Source organism: Aythya fuligula, chromosome 16 (assembly GCF_009819795.1).
Source record: "Aythya fuligula isolate bAytFul2 chromosome 16, bAytFul2.pri, whole genome shotgun sequence".
Lineage (NCBI taxonomy): Eukaryota > Metazoa > Chordata > Aves > Anseriformes > Anatidae > Aythya > Aythya fuligula.
In genome coordinates this window covers 3,159,820-3,182,919 of record NC_045574.1, presented here as the reverse complement: position 1 = coordinate 3,182,919, position 23,100 = coordinate 3,159,820, and the positions used below count along the sequence as shown (strand labels likewise).

The 23,100-nt window shown below is 49.1% G+C and overlaps 1 protein-coding gene across 3 annotated transcripts in view; it reads left to right on the top strand.

Moving 5' to 3' along the window:
* TOX2 (TOX high mobility group box family member 2) overlaps nucleotides 1–23,100 on the top strand; it is a 130,172-nt gene that overhangs the window by 31,017 nt on the left and 76,055 nt on the right. For 2 of the 3 annotated variants that reach the window (XM_032198450.1, XM_032198451.1), the window contains exon 2: nucleotides 22,744–22,809. In XM_032198450.1, the coding sequence (XP_032054341.1) occupies nucleotides 22,744–22,809 (66 nt within the window). Of the gene's footprint in view, nucleotides 1–18,995; nucleotides 19,085–22,743; nucleotides 22,810–23,100 lie in introns of those variants that run through there. The other variant, XM_032198452.1, reaches the window with a different exon arrangement.

Below are 23,100 nucleotides of genomic sequence, written 5' to 3'. Positions count from 1 at the left end.
GGACAGCTTTGAGCTGTGTATACTTTCCTTGAGCCATAGATGCTTTCTGAGAAACAGCAACTAAAAGTGGAGCAAATGAGTTCCTGCTTTCTGGGGAGCCCAGGCTGCCATGGAGCTCCTGTCTGCCACGGAGCTGCGGTGCTGGAGAGCTCTGGGTGCAAAGCGGTTCCTCCTCGCGACCTCCAACCGTCGCAGGACCCTTTGGTAGCCCATCACCTTCCTGGGGCCGCTGAGTGCTGCCACAACTTCTCCATCAGAACTGGTGATGGGAGCTGTAAAAGCTCAGTCTGAGAGGGGTGTGAGAAGCAATGCTAACACCCTTCGTATGCTTTGGGCCCACCAGAACGTGAGCCCATGGTGTTCGGATTGTTTTTTACCTTTACGAGTTAAGGTAGCGGGGGTTTTGTGTGTTTGATGTGATGGGTTTTGGAGTGTACAGGGTAAAACACTGAGAACTTTTCTAAAAATGTTTTTGTGTGTAGTTGCTGCTGTTGGTTGCATCAACAAGAGAATCAGTAAGAAAGCTCTATGGACCACAAAAACCTCATTACATAATGTCTGGAAACACAAGTCATACATGAATTCAAGTAAGAGGCGCAGTAAATCGTGAGACTCTTGAGGATGGAGAAAACTGACTTTTAAGTGTATGTTCATTACCAAGCTTGAAAAATCTCCAAACCCAATGCCGAGTAGAAATCGGTGCTGACTGGAAGGGTAGGTTGCTGAAGCCGATGCTTTCAGCTGAATCAGTTCCTGGATGAGGCCTTCAAAAAGCCCTCAGAGGACGAGCAGAGTCTTAAGGCAGTGGGAAGCCCTAGGGTGTTCTTCACCTTGCTGCTCCCCTGTTAATGAAATTAAAGCCCTGAAATGTTCACTCCCTGCAAAAGGCAGGGAGTGAAGCCCTACCTGCTGGCGTCCTGCTTCCCCTCCAGGCTCTCTGCTGCAGTCCTACCCTGTTAAATCTGCTTTTTTCATCTGATTATTAGGTTTGCTTCTCCTCCTTCCCAGGACCCAGTGCATGTGTCAGATACAGTTGCTCCAGATTTTTCTGAAGTTTTTTGTCTTCCTCCTCCTGTTTCCCTATGTTCCTCTTCTGAATGTTTTGCAAATCTGGGCAATTATCAGTGCTTAGATTTCCTTCTAGCAAGGAAAGTACTCCATAAACATTTAACTTTTCTAAATAAAAGCAAGCATCCTGTGAGGCCTTTCACGTGGTCAGGGTCTCAGAGGGGATGCAGGAATGAAAAATGGGCAAGGCAATAGGATCGTGCTTCTGCCTCTGCTGCAGGGTGGGAGGAATGAAGGTAACGTGCTTCTTTGACAGGGACTGCTTTGTGTACCTGTGTAATCTGTTGATGGGAAAATTAAATCACTTACTTCTCCATCGTCTGTGCCATTGATCTTGGAGTCATTAGTGGAGGAACAAGCCGTCACAGTGACATGTCCCCCGCCTCGCACAGCCGTCACGGAGCAGAACGTGCATCAGCAGATGCTTTTATTTGCATGAGTCAAGTATGGGTTATGCTTGTCCAAAGGCTGTGTTAATTACAGGGGGTGGGGAGGAGAAAGAGAGGAGCTGTGGAAGACTCTTCAAAATTGTGTTTAATCTTCCCGACAGCTAATTTCTTCCAGGTTTCTGGTGGGTGTCTCCTGTGCATCAGGGGCAGCTCCGCCACGATGTGTGGCTGGCTCCAGTGGATGGTAGCAGGCTGAGGGGAGACTGCATTCATCTGCATACACGTGTGTGTGTGCACACAGATATATATATGTGTATATATAAAAAATATGGGTGTGGATTTGTGTGTGTGTCTGTGTGTACTACGTATAACTTCAACTGCTCCGGGCAGCCTTCCTTACTGGGTTTTCTGATGGTAGAAACAATGTATTTGTGCTTTAGAGATGCAGATAAAAAGGAAAGTTTGAGAAAGTCCATTGCAAAATTCAAGCAGTAATTTATTTAAACATTTGCTCTATAACCACAGTTTGAAACAACCTTATATTTTTAGGTAGAAGCGATATTTTTTTCCCCATCAACAAGCTGTGTATATATTTCCCGACATCCCCTCAGAGCACACCTGTGAGGTAGGATTGCTGCCCTGGTCTGCACTCACCTCTGCACAGGTCCATCCACCTGCACCTCTCTCGGTGCAGAGATCCCTGTGGATTTCAGCTGGGGCCACCACAAAAGCCATGGGTGCAGGCTCAGGGAGGTTTGCTTTCCCCCTCTGCTTTGAGAATCAACGCCATTAGGCAAAGCCTAAATTAAAAGCAAGATGTGACGCTGGGTGACAGACTGCTAGTTGAGAGGGGCATGGGTTTGGGGGAAAGGGTCCCAGCCTTGCCATCCATGGTGGCAAGAGGCCAGGCCACCGCAGGTACCACGCCATCGCCACCTGCCCAGGACTGACACCAGCTCCCAAGCTCTCAGCTTCGAGAGAGGAGCTGTGGTGCTGCTGGAGCTGTTTTTTAAACCCTCTTTTCATTTAGCCCAGCTGGGAGCGGTCCCTGAGAACCCCCAGTCTGTTCTTCACCCATGGGTGCTTTGGGGCTGAAGGCACCATGAGCCCTGGCTGGTGGGATTTTTTGAGCTTGGCCCGGTGGGTGATGCCTACAGAGGGGAACGGATAAAAGGAAGGTGGATATTGAAAGCTGAAGGAAAAATAGCACAGCACATGGTATTCATGGTATTCCGGATTGGATCTTCCACCTGCTTTTCCATTGTTTTAATGTTTTTAATTGCTAAGCTGCATGGACAGATGCAGCACCAAAAAGCATGGACTCGCATGCATGTTGCGAGCTGCCCCTGCTCCTACTCTTGTAAATCTTCCTCTGGGTTATGATTTATGCAAATGGAACGTGTTGTGTGCCCAAAACTCAGCCCCTTTGGTCAGGGCTTTGCCATGGGAAGTGGGGCTGGGAGCTGTGAACACAGAGCTCGGCCAGGAGGGGTAAAGAGAAGGGCAGGTGAAAGGAACAACAGCACTTCTACGCTTACTGTAACTCCGGTTCGCTTTCCTATTTCATTAATTATTGTTTTGTCATGTTAGGAGCCTGGGGAGGAAATATTAATCACAGGTTTGGCTGAGTGCTATTTCAGTAAGTAAATTAATTGCAGGCGGGAAGCTCGTTTGCGTGGATATTCAGCTCCATCCCGCTGCTGGCGGGGAGCTGCCACACGCCCCAGCTATTGGGGCTGGGGAGGGGGCTCCGGGGTGGCTTTGCCCAGAGCCACGGATGGGGTCTTGGCTGAAGATGCCTTTTCAGGATCCCCTGTTTCTCCATGACTGAAGGCTATGTGCACAGGGAGGATGGGGATGGTCTCCGTGCCCCCCTCTCCCCTGTTCCAAAGCTCCTTTGGCCCCCTGCTCGCTTGCAGGAGCCCGTGCAGGAGGAGTGGGACAGCAGGAAGGGAAGAGCAGGGGCCTGCTGCTCCTGTTCCCTCCTGTTGCCCCTGCCCTCTCCGCTGATCCTCTTGCTCACAAACCTGCCCTGATCTCCAGTCCCGCAGCCCTTCCAGTGCTTGGGGCTGCAGCAGGGCCCTTTCCTTCCGCACCCCATCAGCGCTGGGGAACTTCCAATGGATGTTTGCATCTTTTTTTTTTTTTTTTTTTTAAACCAAAGCCAGCATTCCTTTCTCAAGGGAGAGAGCCCCGAGGTAGTTTGGATTAATGGCACGCTGCACGCTCTCCCCCCGGGATTATTCCCTCCCTGCCTTAAAAGCGGGTGTATATCTCGGGCAGTTTTATCTCAGCTGCTAACAGCAAACCCCCAGGTGTTTATTTCGGGAGAGGGCTTTGCATCCTCTCTCACTTCTGGAGCCTGTGCCCCCCAGCCAAAAATAAATACCATCTAACTGTTCCTGCTCTGGGTTATTTCTGGCAGCATCGCCAAGTAACTGAATTTCAGAGGGCTGCGTGTGTGTGTGTGTGTATAAAACAGTAGATCTCAGCAAGATAATCAATTATATGCAAGAGGAAACCAAAACTTTTTCCATTGGTTTTATCAGATATTGTGGTCAGTCGAGGCAATTCAAAGCAACTCGGAACCCTATTACATTCATTCTTGCTATAATCACTCCATCTCTGTTTACCATATTCAGTTAAAGTGGCTTGTTTGCTACATCCGCTCTGCTGCCAAAATAACCTCATTTACTCTTGCAAACGGCTTCTGTTGCTGCTGCTGTAGTGTTCCTGCGTTGCAAATATATTCTTGGCCGCAGTGCTGAGGTTTGGATATATTGTTCTTTGAATCCTGCCGTGGAGTTGATTGGTTGGCATTTTCATTCACTTTCAAATAGCATTTGAATGACAGGGTTTTTTTGGAAACATGGGCTTCGCTTTCACCTGCTGCAGAGCTGAGCAGCCTCTTGGCTTGGGGCTGCTTCGTTCGTGTGCTGCTGTTGTTTTTCTTTTTTTGTGGTTGCTGTTGTTTTTGTTGTTTTGCAGGTTTCATCTTAAAACAGAAAAGTCTGTTAAAAAAAAAAATGTTCAAGTAACTGCTTAATGGAAATTTGGGCCCAAAGGTGGTAGGAACCTTCAAAAACTGTGGCGCTGTGTATGCAAAGGAAGGTTTTGCCTGGATGCTGTGCAAGCATTAGTGAGCAGCCCCGAGCTTTGTAGAGCTGTTGTTCAGCTCCTTTCCTCCTGCCCCTTGGTTGTGCTTTCTCCACGTGCATGGAGCCCTGCTGTGATGTCCCAGTTTTGTGCATGTTGTTGGGGTGGAGCTGGAGGAGATGTCATGGAGCATGGGGGCTAGAAAACCTGTCCAAAATGGTCAAAATCTCTGGGTCGGTTGCTTATTTTTCCTACTATCCTGTCCTTGCTATAGCTTAGCTCTTCTTCCTCATCCTGGTGGGTTGCATGAGCCTGGCCAAGTGTCGCGTAGTGCTGGATGCCTCCGAGGAGGGAGCAGCAGCTGAGGACCGTGGTCATTTGAGTACAGCACCAGGGGAGCGTGGAGCTCTGTCCTGTCCCATCCCACCAGCTGGGGCGGCAGTGGGGCAGCTGCCGTGCAGGGGGTCTTGGCAAGCAGGTTGGCCACCCCTTTTGGTGGAGGGCATTTCTGCTGCTAGTTACTCCACCGGTGGTGGATGATGCTCTGAAAGCCAAAGAATCGCGTGATGTGCCCAACTTTTCTGGCCACCATTTGTTTGCTTTTGGTGCAACCAGTTGCTCTGTCACAATCACAAAACCCAAAATGACACATGGCAGCTCCGTGCTCCCTGTCACCAAACACCTGGGGCAGGTGAGCAGCCAGGATGCTGAGATTTTGTGTCTCCTTGTTGGGCATTTTTGGTTTTGTCTGTTAGAAAGTGGGAAGCCAGGAGGGTCTTTCTCTGCAGTGAGCGGCCTTTGGCCATGAATGCTGATGGTGGTGCTCAACAAGCTGGAGGGGGAAGACCCCAAGCAAGCCAGGTTGCAAGGTCAGAGGAGCTTGGGGACGGGTTGTCACTCAGTGTCAGCAGCACAGTGCTGGAGCCAGCTCTGTGCAGGATCCTCACCAGGGGTTATATGGGCTCCTGAGCCGAGGCGCAGCACCGCTGGGTGCACAGGAAGAGCTTTGTCTCCTTGAAGTGCAGGAAATGGCTGTGGAGACAAAGCCCCCAGAACAACCTGAACCAAAGGCAGGTTTCTCATGCTGCTTGGCTCAAATGGGAGTCAGTGTCTCAAAATGTCTTGAAAACACAGTTTTTTGTCTCTTTTTCTGGGGGGGAGGACTGAGACCTCATTGGTATAAATCTAAAGTACAATGTGAATTTGTCCCCTTTTGTTTTCCTATGAGTATTACCTTCTGCTTTGAGATCTGTATCTATTTTTTAGCCTGTTGTGAAATTCTGTTTTCAGTGATCAAAACCTTGATTTGTTTCACTATGAATTGTGTCTCTGACCCAGCCCCAAGTGGGAGCTGTGTCTGCATTACACAACTTGTTATTTGATGGTACGAAACCAAAACTGCAGGACACCAGTGTGTCTGCAGAGGGTTTCTCCTTTCAGCAGGAGTATCGCAAGGCATCTAAATGGCTCTACCATGGAGGAGCCCACTTGTCCCCGTTTCACATCAGGGGAAGACGATGTCCTCTAAATGAGTCCATGGGCAAAGGAATGGGCAAAGTGGGAGTAGCTGCTCCCCAGGCAAGCTGCCTTTCCACAAGCCTGGCCACAGGGCAGGAGCATCCTGCATCAGGTGCCCTCTGCTGCCCCAGGGCCTCCGTTTTCCATCTTCCTCCCCTTGTTTCCCCATCTCTCATCTCTAAGAAGGGGTGCGCAGAGCTGAATTCAGTACCTGGAGCAAGCTCGGGCTGACAGTTTGGATAACAACATTACAGTGTTTTCTCTGTTATTTTCTGGCCTGTAATTTTTGCACTCTATCATTTTGCTATTGCCGTGCTTTCAGTAGAGGTTTGCTTGGGGTGGTTGACGTGATAGTTGGTCTTATTGCTTAATGTTCAGTTAATTCAAAACCTGCTGAAGTCTAGAAGGGTTTCAAACAGCTCCTTCCTGCGTGAATTTGTCATCTTAGGGTTTCTCCTGCTCTGATGCTGCCTTCTGCTTGGTTAGGTGGCTCTGCAATTCCCAAGACTTCCTCCTTTGTAATTAACCTAAATAATGTTCTTTTCATCTGCAAACTTTGTTTCCCTATGCAGCCTAGTTTCCAGGTCATTAATAAAGATATTAAGCAACAGGAGCCCTGGTTAAATGCTTGTGTTGGTGTGTTGGTAATTATTCCTGTCTTGGAAAATGAGCGGCTTGCTTAGTCTTGGAAGGCTTTTTGGCTCTCCTCAGCAGCAGGTCAGTGTGCAGCAGCACACACACACAAACCCCATGTAGTTACCAAAGCACAGCTCCTTATGGGAACTCTTCACAGTGTTACGTTCATTTAAGTTTAAGTCAGCTCCTCACAGAATAACCACATCTGCATGAAGTTTGGAGTTCAGTTTAGAGCATTTGTGCCAACGTGAGCTGGCTCACCTTCACGCAGCTGCAGGCTGAACGAAGCAGGGCTCGCCTTCACCAGGGGCAGCTGGGCTGACCTCCCCGTGTGGCCAGATGCATTGCCCCCATTCTTTAGCTGTCACTTGAGATCATCCACAAGTCATGCAGACAGAGACGTTACCTTGCTCAGTGCCTGTTGCTGACACAGGGGCTCCAGTGCAACCAGCTGCACTTCTGTATTGCTCTGCTTCCAGTTCTGCTGTTCCCTGGCTCCTGTTGCAGCACAAGCTCCCTTCTCCAGGCTGATGTTGTGCTTTGTGGGGTTCTGAGCAGGGCTCAGCTCCGGGATGTGTCTTGCACCGGAGATGCTGCAGTTGGTGCTTTGACTCATAGCTTGAGTGCTCGGAGAGGCAAAGTTAAAAATGATCTCTGTGACATGCGTTAGGGGTAGCATGTGATGAAGCTGGTGAAGTGCTTCCCCGAGCCTTGTCCTGATGGGATGTTTGGGGTGGGTGGTGGGAATTCAGCACCCTGGGGCTGTGCAGGGCTGCCCCTTCCTCTTGCTCATAGTGCCGGGACAGCAGAAACCTGCCAGGAGGGAGAAAGTGAGCCAAGCTTCTGGGTCTAGGGGGAAACAACTAAATGCACTTGGGTGTCATATGGGGCTGGGGGAGGTCAGTGGGCAGCGTGTCCCTGGCTGCTCTGAGACCCAAGAGTTGGATGGAGGGAAGAGATGCTGCTGAGCAAAGTTCTGGTTTCTGTGCTGCCTGCAGTCAGTGTTTCCACGACGGATGAAACTCCAGCCCCATTGGGCATCAAAGGTAAATGTGATTTGCACATAAAGTGCTTGCTTGGTGTTGTCTGCATCAGCACCCACAGCGTCTTTCTGATCTGACCAGGCTGTGTGTTGTTTCCACTGCGACTTGCGAAGATTTATACATGCATTTTGGGAAAAACAACAACACTATTTTTCAAGAAATAGAAACTATGAGCTTTCTGCTGGTTGGGAGATTCATTATGTTTTTTCTAAAGGAACCAAACTTGTTTTGCTTTCTGGTGAGCACGCAAGTGTCCGGTCCCACTCACCGACTAGAGGAGGTGATTAATTCATCTGTTTTTGTAGTCAACAGTGTAACATGGTCTGGCTATACATAACTGCCCTGCAGCCTCGCCAGGGCTACATTATGAAGCACAATGGAGCCTATAATTAGGAGGTGGAGAAGGTGCCGTACATGCAGCTTTAGAGAATTGCAGAGGAACTGAGGGAAACAAGAGATTATGGCCAGGCAGCACAAATTAAGTGTTTTCACCTCTCCAGGATGCTTAAATCTTTATAATACAAACTCAAAGAAAATCTTGGTCAGTGTGGTGGAATTTAACCCATGCAGTCTGTGGCTGTTGCAGTGCTTGGCACTGGCACAATTCCTGCTGCTCCCTGCGCATCCAGAACAAGGAGGCTTCTTTCTCTTGAAAGTTGTGCAAAATTTGCAAGTGGAAAAATACATCTTGTATAGAGATGCAGTTGAAATATAACCACTGGAGAGCCTGACACCTTGGCATGACTTCCAGAATTGGGATGCAGAGTGTTCAGTGGAAATCACTGTCTCCCAGTAAATGGTTTCGGAGAAAGCATGAGAGAATAACGTAGTTTGTAGGCAAATGCAATTTTTAGGTGTTTCACTGAGACAGTAGGGTCCCAGTCTCTGGAAACACCTGTTTGAAGAGGATTTGGGGAAGCATCCAAGCTGAATGTTTGAGCATCATCTCATTAATGCGCTGGGTCTGGAGGTGAAATGTCATGATCCATTCCTTCAGCTCATCCTTCCCTGCTGCAGAAGGAGAACAGCACCTCTGGGGAAGCCTGCGAGGTGGTACCCACCATCTTTTACCCTTGGTGGGCATCCCAAAGAGCTGGGAAGCAGCAGAAGTAGGTGCAGCTCTGCTGGTCATTGCCATCGGCATGGTTCTACTGTTGTATTCAAATGCTTGTGGGGTGGCATATGCAGTAGTACCATACTCCTGCACTGCTGCATGAGAAACAAAAAAATGCTTTTCCAACATCCTCTACCCGTGCCTTGACCAAATTCTTTTAAAAGACCCTGCTTTTTGGTCACATGTATGGATTGCTGCTCTTGTTTGCTCTTTGCTTGGTAGGCCCAGCCTTCCTAGGCTGGTTGTGCCTTGGGGGCTGCATTCCCAGTCCTGGGGCTTAGGAAAAGATTCCAGCCAATGTTTGCATGTGCTCCATGGAGTTTTCCTGGCTTTGCTGGTTTTGACCAGCAGTTAGGATTAGGTCTCAAAAATGAGAGCATGAGCTGGTTCCAGAGGGGATCATCCCTTGGGGATGGTGCACAGCTGGGGTGCGGTGGTGCCATGAAGCTACCAGTGATGGGACAGCAACCACTGCTCTGCCCAGCTGGTGTGAACAGGACAGACTGGGAGGCATGAGTTGGGGCTGCGTACCCAGCTCCTGCCACCCTTAACCACACCTGGCCTTGCAGCCTCTCTTTCCAGGGGCAGGATCCGTTCTGGGGCTGGATGTGTGCTTTTCTGGAGGGAAGCCACTTGTGGGTCACTGCACAGCACCCCTCCAGTGTGCCTGGGGGAAGTGCATCCTGGCACAGTGGGATGCTGGCCAGGATTTGGCCCTTGGGGTCGCTCTGGTCCTTCAGATGCCATTTGCTCCTCTGCAGGAGGCAGAGGACCCAGTGCAGGAAGATCCCCATGCACATGGAGAGCAGTGCTCCATAATACCTCCTCCAATCCTTCCCTTAACAGCCAGTGCCTGGACTCCTTGGGTTCCCCACCCCATGGCAAAGCCATCCGGGGGGAATTTCTGTACAGAGAAGGGGCAGCGCAGCCATAAATCCTGCCGGATGTGAGGGTGAGGGCTGTGTGAGGAGAGGCAAAGGTGGGAGCTCAGCTCGTCAAGGCAGCTTTTACATTTTCCTTTGTCAGCATGAGTTAATGTTGAACAGGGCAAATGTTCCCCTGCCAGAAGGATCCTAGCAAGACTTTTTATTTGTGAATATATGAATAGCAGGTTTGTAAATATTGCATCTGAACTTATGAATGATCTGACACTGACTGGCTGAAATGAACTCTGTAATTTTTATTGTGTTAGATTTAGTAGGTCAGCCATATACATGCCAAGTCAAAATAACCTAGAAAACCTTTCTAGGTCAAACTATTGCTTGAAAAGTTGGCTTTTTCGAGGCCAAGGCCGTAAGATTTTGTGCTTACTCTGTCACATTTTCCTCCTAACAGTGCAACATGAGCCTTTGGGACATAGAAAATTTGTCATCTCCTAAACTGAGAAGAGAGGAAGAAATGTGACAAAGGTGGTTACTAATTTCTTAGTGTAACTGGACCTTTTCTGGCCATCATTCTTCTCCTGGAATAGTATATTGGAAGCCCCACAGGCAGGATTTTAGGCTAGAAGATGATCATGCAATCAGCATTGTGCTTTGCTGTTTCCAGCTAAAACCTGACAGAAATTCCTGGGTCCAGCAGCAACCACTACCTCCAACCTACCTTTGGAGCCCTAACCCTTAATTGTCATGAAATTATTTACGAAAAGGAACTTTTTCATCCCCTAAAGAGGCTCAGGGAAGGCTGGCTGATGGGGTTTGCACGCAGTGACCATGCCTACTGGAGATGGGATGGGGCAGAGCCATGTTCTGCTAACCCGGGCACTGTGACCAGGGGTCAGGTGAGGGTGGAAGGTCCAAGGCTTGGAGGACTGAGGACCCTGATACTGTCATCCTGCACCTCCTGCTGCTGCAGTCTGAGTGCATGCAGGTTTTGTGCTGCTCAAAGGAAGCCCGTAGTTCTAATAAAAGCTCTGCTGTTCCTGTGGGTTACTTCTTATTTCAGAAAATAAGAAACCGTGGCGCCAAGAAGAAATGAGAAGGGCCACCCTCCACCCCCAGTGTAGTTTTGGATGGAGTGAAACGCATTTGTCCTGTGGTGCTCATGGCTGTGCTGCTGGGTGTGACTGCATGAGGGCCTAGGGTTGGTGTGGGCTGGAGAGCAGTGGTCAGGCAGACAACACAGAGATGCTCCCTGAGATGGCGGCATCTGCAGGTCTCCAAGCAGAAGCCTCACTTCCCCTGGCCAAAGGCGAGCAGCACCTCCGCCTGCTGGTTGCACATCGTGGTTTTGATATCCAGAAAACCCAGGGAGGAACAACCCCAGGCATCAGGACATGCTGGGGGACACCCAGCTGGGCAGCAGCCCTACAGGAAAGGACCTGGAAGTCGTGGTGGACACCAAGTTGAATGTGTTGGCCTAAGAAGGCTAACGGTGTTCTCGGCTGCATTAGAGAAAGCACCATGAGCAAGCTGTGAGGAGTGATCCTTCCCTCCTCTCAGCACATGGGGTCCTGTGCCCAGTTCTGGGGCCCCCAGTACAAGGGAGACCTGGACGTAGTGGAGAGAGTCTTGAAGATGATGAAGGAACTGGAGCACCTCTCCTGTGAGGAGAGGCTGACAGAGCTGACTGTTCTTGGCCTAGAAAAGAGGAGGCTCAGGGGGATGTTGTCAACGTCCATAACTGCCTGCAGGGAGAGCGCAGGGGTAGAGCCGGGCTCCATTCAGTGGTGCCAGAGCCAGGCCCAGAGGCAGTGGGCACAAAATGGAGGCCAGGAGGTTCCCTCTGAGCACCGCTGCTGGGCTGTGTGGGTGCCGTAGCCCTGGCACAGGCTGCTCTGAGAGATGCTGGAGTCCCCTCCTTGGAGACCTCCAGCAGCCCCCTGGACATGGGGCTGGGCCCCCTGCTCAGGGTGGCCCTGCTGAAGCACGACTTGGACCGGGTGCACCCAGAGGTCCCTTCCCACTCAGCCATCCCGTGGTTCTGTGAAGGGTGACCGTGCCCCCATCCCAAACCGTGCCCCCATCCCAAACCATGCCCCCACCCCTGCTGCCCTTCAGCTGTGCAGTGCCCGCCAGGCATGGGAAGGCCCCCAGCGGGCAGGAGCCGGTGCTGGGACCTGCGGTGCCCCCGAGAGCAGCTCAGCCCCAGCTCCACAGGTTGAGGCTGTTGGTTCGGCCAAGCCCTGACCCGCTTGAAGTAGCTTTTGCCATCCCCAAGCAAGTGTGCGATCGGCGGCTGCGGTGCCTTCCGAACAATTACAGCTCACAGCAGTCCAAATGAAAATGTTTGTTGAAAACAACATGTGCATAATTAAGGCTTAATGAGCCCTTGTCTGTTTGGAATCTGCAATTAGATTTATAATAGAAAATACTAGCAAATGCCAAATAGCTTTAAAAGAAGCCGAGATAAAAGATAATTCTGCTGCAAATCTATAGTAATACTGTAATTTAATGAGCTGGAAGTGGTGCAGAGAAAGACTGTAAAAGCTTTGGACAAGTTTGTATTGTGCATGTTTATCTTATCTGCCCATTCCCCTATCTATAAAGCTGTCAGTCTTGCTTTTAAGTGCTTGGAAAAAGGCAGGACTTTGCTAAAATCAGGAAGACTCCCTTTGTTTATTTTTTATTTAAGCCTTTAATTAGCTGGGTAAAGCTGCTTTTTCTTTTTCTCATCAACATGCTTTAAACTTCTTGTTACGGCTAATAATAGTAGTAGTAATAATAATAATAGTAATAATAAAAGTAATGATAATAACTCCAGTCAATTATTTACAGTGAGGCAGGGGCATAATAATAGAGTTGCCTCTTTCTCATTACTGTCATTGATTTTCTTGAGTTTTCAACTGTCTTTTTAAACATAAGCAATTGTCAATGCTCAGGTGTACATTTTAACAAGTAAATGTGGATTACCTTCCTGTCCTAATAAAAGGGTTACACGGTGGTAAGATTCACAGGAAAAATTAATATGATGAACAGAGAGGTCTCCAGATCCAGAGAAGAACTGAAATTAGAAATGCTTGGGAGGGAGATGTGTGGATTTTTTATTTTTAATAACCAGGAATCAAGGCTGGGAACTCAGCGGCAGCAGCCTGGGAATGCAGCGCAGCGGCTTTGTCCGACCGACAAACCTCAGCACTTCGCCACGTAGGATGTGTGAGGATGTGGTAACGCCGTGTGTGGAGATACCCCTCAGCTGTGAGCTTATTGCCCATGTGAAACACAGCACAGCCTGTGTGAACCCAGGTTTTTGCATTTCTTGAGTCTCCGGTGTGCGAAGTCAGGTGCCTGCGCTGCATCCGTTGCTTCTGGCCTTCAGCCCCTGCACAGGTTTGTGCTGGCTTCTGCCACATTTTGGCCAGCAGTTTTTGGCTCCTGCCCACACTCATGCGTGGCCAGTGGGTGGCAGTGGGGTCCCCTGGGACCCTGCATCGGTGCACCCCAAGGCACTGGAAATGCTTGGAAGGAAGGCTCATTGTTTAAGCATTAATTGTAATTTTTGGTTAAAGATGACACCATCAGCATAGTCCCAAGGAGGCCTGGTGTGCTGGAGGTGGTGGCAGAGCCAGATCTGAAATCCGGCCACCTTTGAGCCTATGAGAGTTTCATCAGGAGAGGGAAGAGGTGTGAATAAACCTTGGAAAGCAAGCCTGTCCTGTGACATGGAAGGTGTTTGCTGTGTGATTCGTTATTCCTTGGTTATGTTGGACCTTCCAGGCTCTTGCTAGGATTTGGATCTGGTTAGGCGATGTACAACACTTACAAAAGATGCATGCGGAGTCTATGGTTTAAATAAGGAAGGACCAAATAAGAGAGGGGAAAACGTTCCCCCAGAGCTGCATTGCTGTGTGAGAAGTGAGTGGTGCAGACACTCCTAGGTCTTCAGGATGCCCTTCAGAAATTAAATTCCTGTCATCCTTGTTTCCTTTTTTTCGTCTTTAAAGGAAATTGCACTTTTCATTATTATTTTTTTAAATGTGAATATATTCAAGCTTCTAAGATGCAGTTGTGAAATGGACTGTATTTTGTCAGCCCATTTTTTGCAAGTCATAATATGCACTGCTGCAAGAGTTATTTGCATACTGTTGAGCACAGAACCACCGAAAGCAGGTTGTCACCAGAACCAAATATTTGTGTGTTGGAAACGTCTCTCTAAATGACTGGTGCAGAGGCTCTGTGATTTCTTTCCCTCCCAACTGGTTGGGTTTGCATAACGCTCCCCATTCTCACAAAAGTTGCCTTGGAAATCGATTCTTCATCTCCCTTGTGCTTGGCAGCTGGAGGAAACACCATGATCTTGAGTGCTGGGGGACAGGTATGAGATTTTGGCGTTAGCAGGGCAAAAACTTCAACTAATGGAAGTGCTAAGCATGGGCTGTGCTTGCAGGGGACGGTGTGTGTGTGCTGGGCTGGGTTCCTGAATGGTCTGGTGGGCAGAAAGTAGCTGCTTTGCTAAGGGAACAGTGGCTTTTGAAATAATTAAACTTGTGAAGGGCAGTTTAATAGTAGCACTTGTGATTTTGTGAGTTACTGGAGTCTGTTAGGAGATATTTGGAGTGCAGGAGCATGACACACACAGCTGTCTGCAAGACAGCACCAGGAGCACTATTCCTGCTCCTAAACAATTAGCAGCTTTTGACAATCTTTGCATCGCTCCTCTTGACGACTTTCTTCCTCTCTGCAACACGCACTTATGTATCGATTGATTTATTTTTCCTTGCAGTTGAGAAAAAACAAATAGACATGTCCAACCCCATTGCCATGCAGGGCAGAATGGCAGAGCTGCATCACCGCAGTGCCAGCGTGCGGGGCTGCTCCGGCTGCCCGCTGCCCTGGCCGTGGGGGAGCTGTGTCCAGCCCTGCAACGTGCATTCAGCCCCAGGCATCGCTGCCTGGGGTTGTAAATCCTCATTTGAATAAGATGGACAAAGTTTCAGGCTGAAGGTCGCTTTTTCCCCAGCTACTCCTTGGCTTCCTTCGGTATTTTGGGGCACGCAGCCCCTCCCGGTGCTACCTCTGGTTGCAGCCGGAGCTGTTGTTTCCCTGCCAAAATCTGCAGCTCCACAAGAGACTTCCACAGCGGAGCCGCACTGGCTGCTGCTTCAGAAGCAGACAGGTAGAAGCTCTATTTTTATCTCAGCCCCGAGGTTTTATCTTGCAAAAAAACAATGTTTCTAGATGCCTTTGACACTCACACAGTTCCTTGCACAGAGCCTCCGCGTCTTCTTTTAGATCTTTGTACGTTTTCTGCCTCTCTCTGTTTCCTGTGAATTGCAAGTGTTAGCAGTGAGGCAGGCGGTGCAGTTAAGTCTCATTATCACTTACTGTATTTGTTTCAGACTGTCTACATAGCAGCCCAGTGCCAGGAAACGTGCTGCATTCATTTACCTTCTTCCCTCCCCAGCAATGCACATGGCAGAGGCATTCACAATGCTTTCTGCTGCCCTCAGTTCTCAGGATTATTCAGCTGCTAAGGAAGAAGAAGCAGCTTAGTAAGGACCATGGATTTTTTTTTTTTTTTTTGCAGATAAACTCCTCCAGCACCTGTGTAAGCATGATAAACAATGCAGGATGTGCTTGTTGTTTGGTTTTGAAAAGGATGTGATGTACATGCTGGAGTTCTGCAGCTCCATTGATCGTATCTTGCAAAATAAATGGTGCTGAGCATGGTCAGCGATGGGCTGGAGTGGTCCTGAGTTAAAGCAGGGGTGTGCTGGGAGAGGTGGGCATCAAGGGGTGCTCCTTACTGCCATGGCGAATGTTTTCTTTATTCCTAAGTTCTGAGAGAAATTGAGAGGGGTTTGGTCTGGCTACACAGAAACTGCAGCTGTAGCGAGCTCTCTGCTCTGATGAGGAGGAAGAAGAAAAGGAGGAGGAGGAGGAGGAAGAGAAGACAGAGGAGGGCGTCCCATACACTTGGTACATTGGGGCTGCTGGAAGCACTGGCTCATACCTCTCCCAGCTGGTGGTACCCCAGGGTGCCTGGCAGCCTGAGAGCCAGAAGCTGAACACAGTTGTTTGATCGAGATCTGTCCTCAGGGGTAAACCCATAGGCTGAAAAAAAACAACCCCGTTCCTCCATGCACAGCAGGGGTGCGAGCGTGAGCAATTTTGACCTTTAAATGAATAACGTGTTTCCTCGAGTGTCATCCCTTGCTTTGGCTGGGAGAAGGGGAGGACAGACGGATGGATGGACGGACAGACGGATGGAGGAGCAGTCTGCTTCACTGCTCTGCTGGCTGTGCTGCTTTCCCTTGTTTTTGGAGTCGTACGTGAAAGGGTTAAGCAGAATTTTGATCTCGGCAATATTTTCATGCTTATACATTCTGTTTCTCATTTCCATGACAAAGATGGTAGGAAGAGCAGAATAAGGTACAGAATTTGCAGAGCAATTTTAAGACTGTAATGAGAACAGAAAATAGTAGGGGGAGAAGAATTGTAATTAGAATATGAAATGGGAAAAAAAAATTAATCTATTTCCATGTCAGTCTTAAGACTAAATTCTGCTGCTCCCTGTAGCTTTCAGTGGACGGATTTTTTTGTGTATATATATGAAGAGCTTGAACTCCTTTGCAGGCTCAGAAAGGTCCAGGTAAATGAGTTTAAGTCCTCATTCCCCCCCCAAATAATGTAATAACAATAATTTCGTGTGCAGCGTTCACAGAAAACCAGCCAGTCCATAAGATAAATGAATGCTGTCACTTGAATACTGGTGGCATTCAGGGTCTCTCCAGCCTCGAGTACAGAAGAATAAAAGGAGAGGCCCCCTGAGGGTGGTCGCACAGCACCTGGTCCAGCTGAGCTCCAAGTACCTCCAGGGCTGGGGATCCCACAACCTCGTGGTCCATCATTTGCCCACCCAGGTGGTGATGTTTTCTCCTGTTACGTCCATCCACATGGCTTCCAGCAGCCCACAGGTCAGGGCCACTCGAGCTCGAGGGCTCAGATTTGCCGTCCCCCTCTGATGTGGCCGGTTGCTGTTCTGCATCCTCCCAGGCCACCACGTCCTGCAGCAGGAGGCTTTGCTGTTGGGCACTGCAGGAAGAACTCTTTGTGATTCTTTCTTCTTTCTGTGATTCTTTGGGTGAGGTGTTTGGTTTCTCCAGCTAACGGCTCTGGTGGCTACTCCTTGCATTTGGGCTGTGAGAGCCGGAGAAGAGCCGTTCCCTGTGCTCATCTCATGACGGGTGCCTCTCTGTGAGTCCGTCTGCACCATCTCTTTTTCTCATCGGGGTACACCAGGCCCCTTTTCTTGCTCCATCCCCTTTTGCTAGCTGTACAGGTATAAAATAACATTCTGTCTTTTTATTATCTGCTCTTTCCCTGATTGCTCCTGAAACTTGAATGGTCTTTTTGGCAGTTGCTGAGGACTGAGCAAAAGCTGGAGGTGAGCTCTCCAGAACGAGTGCACGGTTTCCTCTCTGGGCAGTAGCAGCTATTTTAAGGCCCGTTGTCGTGCCTACGTTGTCCGAATTGCTTTTCTCCAGTGCATTACTTTGCATTTATTGACATTAAATTTAATCTTCCATTTCCTCGCTGCCACTTAGTACTGTGAGAGTCTTAATGCAAAGCCACTCAAAGTCCGCTTTTAGTTTTGGCTAGCCTGCATAATTTTTGTCTCATTAATAAACTTGAATCCTTCTAGATTGCTTTTATTATGAACTGGATGGACTTCAGTGCAGATGTTTCTCATCCATGATCATCCTCCTGCTAATACCTGATGGGTATCTCCCCGCTGGCCGTGAGCAACAGACCCTTCCCTTTGGTCCCAGGACAAGCTGGGTTTAGTTTTTAAGAGCTTTTGGTTTGGCAGTGAGGGAGTCAGACCTACTGATCTGCAGTTTTATGAATCAGAAATTAAATTTAATTCTGGAACTCCAGAGTTAAAGAAAAAACAAACAAGCCTGGCACCTTCCACTTGCCACCCCCTGTTTCTTCTGCAGTGGAGCCTGGCTGGTGGGCTGTGCACACCGTTTGTGAATGCGAACTGCTGTGGAGCAGATGGGTGAATGCCACTTGGCTGTTCCTTAGGATTTTACTGTTTTGTTTATTTTTGTTTTGTTTTCTTTTTGGTCATCCCGTTGTGAGCCAGCTGCTCCAATGGGACTTTCCAAGGGCTCCCGTTTGGAAACTGAAAACACTGAAAACTTCTTGAGTGCACAAGCCATTGCAGATCATTCCTGACTTTTCCGTGTGATTTTAATGTCTTTTAATGTCTTTAATGTACCATCAAGGTACAAGGATGACCATGTACCTTGGTCATCCCTTGGCATCACAAACTGTACAGTAGGCTTCCTGGTTCTGGTGTGTGTGAGAAATAAAATATGTAAATTTGTAAATTGTTCTTAAAAAAAAAAAAAAAAAAAAAAAAAAACTTTTTACTGTATGGTTTTCATACTTAAGTCTTCATCTGTATTAATCTGAATCTACCCTGGGATGATTTATTTGGCTGCCTGTAGAAAACCCAGCCCCCATGAAAACCAGGTGACTTCCAGAGATGCTCGGCTGTGCAGCAATTTAAAGGATGTGCTGCCACTGACACCTGCTGTGTTGTTGTGCTCTCTCCTAACGACGTTTGTCCAGAAGCAAATTGCACTAAGTGGTGAGGCTGGGTGGCTGCGCGGCGGCCGGGCTGGAAACGTGGAGCTTTCCTGCAGGAGCATCCTGGGGGTTCGTAAATCTGTGTCTGAACTCCTGACCCCCTCTGACAGGAGCAACTGAGGGGCCATCCAAGCATTTCAGTGGACAAATAAATAATGCTAAGTAGATCACTTTGGGCCAGAGGTTGTGTAAAGACCTTAATGGGGAAACTGCAGTTAAAGAGATTAAGCTAACCTCAGCTGTGTATTCCCCAAAGAAGTGTGGTGCTAAATTACTCCTGGAGGAAATCACAGCGGCGGCTCTGCGGGCAGCAGTGCTGGGGGGGGGCAGGGCTGAGGCGACTATTTCCCATCCCAGGGCTGTTGCAAAGAGGCATGCTGCCAAAGTCTGTCCTTGCCAGCCTTGGGAGCTGCTGGGTTGTGTGCCGATGCCCATAGAGCTGATCCTGGGGGACAGGCGTCCGTAACGCTGTACGGGAGCATCGTGGTGGGGATGCAGGGCTGGAAATTACTTTTATTGCTCCGTTTTCTTCAGAGTCACTCTCTGTTGGGATGCTGTTGGTGGCTGAGGTGCAGTTTGCTGGGTACTGAGACCAAGCACATCCCAAGCATGACAAGGGATAGAAATCCCAACACATGGAGATGAGGATACCATGGGCAGCTGGGGGACCTGCCGGAGGAGGTAAGAAGGAGAGGCAAGTGCTTGTGGCTCTGAGCAGCAGGAATCACTGGGAGCATCCAGTTCATTCTTTAGTGGGCACAAATTAGCTGCTTGATGACAATGGCATTGAGTTGCTGCTGGATTTGCATTAACAGTTCACTTTTAAGAGCTCTGGGTCCTCTCCTCCATGGATTTGCACTTAAGGTGGTCTGGCCCACCATTGCCACCAGCAAGTGTTAAAATTTAGGAAAGACCCCTAAAAAAAAAAAAAAGAAGAAGAAGAAAAGAAAAGAAAAAAGAAAGGAAAAAGAAACGCTAACAAAATTAAAACAAGAAGTTTGAAAGATCTTGCAGGCATCACTGAAGCCATGCCTGGTGCAAGTGCTGCCAGCATATTTCTCACAAACTTGGAAGCTGACATTTCCATCTCAGCCCATGGCTCCTGGGAAATAAAAGGACGTGATGAGATTTGTAATAAAATTGAGCAAGCTGGCAGTGCCAGCCATGAGAAAGTAACACCTTCCTGAGCCCCGGCAGGAGGCTGTGTTTCCTTCCACTGGGTCCTTCCCAGGGAGCAAACATTCAGCCTGGTGTTTGCACAGAGCCGGTCCCACAGCCGCTCTGCCCTGGGGGCTGCCCTGGCTTGCAGCTTCTTATTTCTCTTACACATTTCCACCTTATTAGCGTGTGCCCAGTGTGATCTCTGGGCACTTTTGCAGCCTTGAAAACGCCGTCGGGCAAGGAGCAGAGCCCTGGGATGGCACGGTGTTGGGGCAAGACGCGTCTCCCCCGCCACTCCCCATTCCAGATCTGCGCCTCCCATGCTTCCAGGAGTCATGGACAGAAAACGCGGGGGACACTGCCTCTTTTAGCTGAAGAAGAGCAAAAATTCAATAATTATGAATGAAGCTGTGGTTAAGACAATAGCAGACTCCGTTCAAATTAGCAAGAACTTGAAAATGATTCGTGCATCGTTCAGCATGAGTTTGATCGATGTGGGGGGGACAGGGTGCGGTGAATGGAGGCCCCCGGATCTGGAGCAGCTCAGAGGCTTGACACGTCCCCGGAGCACAGCGAAAAGGGAGGAAGCGTTTGTAACCAACGGGAAATATTAACATGTCTGTTTCTGCTGTAAATCAATGTGGAATGATGGGGCTGATTGTTCTGAAGTGCATTCTGTAGCGAAACAATAATGAGAAGAAGGAGAGCACATTACTTATCTGCTCTACCTGGCTGCTAGATAAGTGGCAAATGTCTAATTGAAAAAATATCCTGATGGGAGAATTTCTAATAAATTTGTTTGCACCCTCATAGCCTGGAGGAGAGGGAAAAAAAATCCAATCAGCAATGGGGAAGTTCCAAAGTTTCCATCGCATTTCAAGCCTTGATTTTCAGGCTCGCTGCTCAGGCTGGCAATCAGAGGCGCAGTAATTTTGAAGGCAGGATTCATTACCGTTATTATGAAGGCATAAAGGGCAGAAGGAAGTGTGGAATGGAGGTAGGAATTGTAAAAAGCCATAAAAAATACATTGTGACAAACAGAGAAAGAAGAGTGCTCTTCCTGCCCTGGACCTCCCCAGTTAAAGACACTTTTTGTTTTCTGAATATGGCTTTGCAGGTGACTTTTGTTTTCTGGAGAAGAGCTGTTTCAAGCAGGTCTTAGCCTACACCTCCAAAATACCGTGCTGGAGAGGGCAAAATTGAGGCGTGTGTGTGCGAGTTTGGGGAGGAAGGGAGGGATGGACAGACTGACAGATGGACAGATGGAATTAGTTCCCCACTGAAATGTTTTACATCTGTTGTGGACTGCGTGCTGGAAAGCTCGTGTTTGCCTCACCCAGCACCTCCCACGATGCAGCAGCGTTTGAGCATCACGAAGCCTTGGGGTGTCCCGGGCCAAAAACCTGGGTGGTTTTTTGGTGACATGCTCCTGAAAAGAGATCAGGAGCAGGACCTCGGGGCCATAACTGTGCCTGTCCCCCAAAGGCAATGCTGCTGACATGCCACTGCCTTGTGCCACCCCTCCTGCACTCTCAGCCTGGGCTGGCAGAGGGTTTTTAGGCTGCAGAGCTGATTGAGTCTGCACGTCTGGAAGCACGGCAGCTCCAGCTGGGAGCACGTTAGCAGCAGCCGGCTGTGCCGGCAGTCGTTTTACAGATGGAGGGAAATTCAGTTCAACGTGGCTCGCACCCGGCTGGCTTCTGGAATTGCTGCCGGTCCTGGAAAGCCTGCAGGGATGCTGGTACTCACAGCATCCCGCTGCTCCTTCCCCGCCGAGGGGTTTTAGGAAATCCTGTACACGCACAGGGATCCCCCTCCATCCTGCTGTGGTCGCCACCACTATTAGGTGGTGAATTGCATGTGAGCCGCTGTAATTTTGCTGCTTTTAATTGGCTTGCTGTGCTATCCCAGAGGATGGTTTGGCAATTAGAGGGTGTCTGTGCACTCTGGTGCTGAGCAGGGCTTTGCTAACTCTGCGGACTTTAATAGCTAATCCTGTGGCACTCAGAGAAATGGAAGCGTAATTAATAGTCTACACTGAAAACCTTCACCTGGTTTTATTTAGATTTCTCTTTTATTGTCCTTAATGTGGCCCGTTTCAGTTAAGGCATAACTGGTTATCAGCTTCATATTGGAGAGCAAGAGGACGTGTGCAGGGTGAACAATCTCCAATTCATCATCTGGCTTGTAAGGGCAAGAGGGCCGGCTCTTCCCCCTTGTTAAGTATATGGTGTCATTCGCAGCTGGTACCTTCATCCTTGTCTCAGGAGTGTTTTACGGCATATCCCGTTTTATTGCCATAATTAATTTGTGAACTTTGCCTCCAGAACTGTCCCAGCTGCACTTTGAGCCAGAGACAACTCTGGAGGGTGTTCTTCCTTCATTTGGAGCAAGTGAACAGCTCCTGCTGCAGCTAATTAACGGGAACGGCTTTGTGGTTCTCCGTGGGGGTTTTGCTGGCTAATCGCTGGGTTTAGCAGCTCGCAGTGGGGTGAAGGCAGCAGGCACGCCTGTAGCAGTGAATGCGACCGTGCTCGGGATGCCCCCGCATCCCTAATCGCGGAGGTCGAGTCCTAGTGGGCAGGCAGGGGAAGAGGAGAAGGGGAGGAGAAGGAGAGGCGCCGCCGTGCACACAGAGCTCGCAAACAGCGAACTGTCGGGGAGGAGAACTGGGCTCCGGGTGGACCCCCCAGTGCACCATCCAGAGTGACTTTCTACACCGCTGCCCTGGTGGTAAAGGAACGGGGATGTGTCTGGGAGAAGACTGAATGTGACCTGCCTGCCTTGGAAGTTTCCGTGGATGGAAGTTGGCTTTTGGTAGTTGATCGATGGTGTAGTGGGAGTCTTAGCAGGAACTTCTTTTCGGTGCTGCTTGTTTCGGGGCAGATCTGTGGGTTTGCAGTTCTGCACATTCTCGGTTTATTTGTTTGAATTGGAGTGACTCGTTCTTTCATTTTGCTGAAAGAATTACCATAAACATGTCATGTTACCACGTCCCATTGCAATAACAGCAAGGTATGAGAGCTCATACATGCTCAAAAGTACTCAAGGACCAGCTCAGGATTTCATTCTGGGAATCTTGGCTCTTTACATGAAGGGCCAGGAAGGCATTTGGGAAGCACATAACCCTGGCATGCAAATGGCATTTCTCTAACTCTAACTTTCTTTTGCCATTCTAGTTTGATGGGGAGAACATGTACATGGGAATGAACGACAATACCCAGGAGTTTCTATCAGCAAATCAGGTAAGCATCGTTTTGCTTGGGTGGGCTGGGTGGGCAGGGTGGGTGAGATTTCCTAGGAGACCTCGGCCATGGCAAAGCCCAAATTGTGGGAGATCTCCAGGAATCCACACTCATGGGACATCAAGAGGGTCCACAGAGGAGGTCAGCATCCTTCGCTATAAATAAAGGTGCAGTCGGTGTTTCTAGACGTGAGGTTTCCAGGCACTACATGTAGTTCAGGTGCCTCTCTCCATCCCTCACGTAGAGCATTTCCTGTAGCTGAAGGGGTCAGCAGTTAGCTGGCATGGGGAA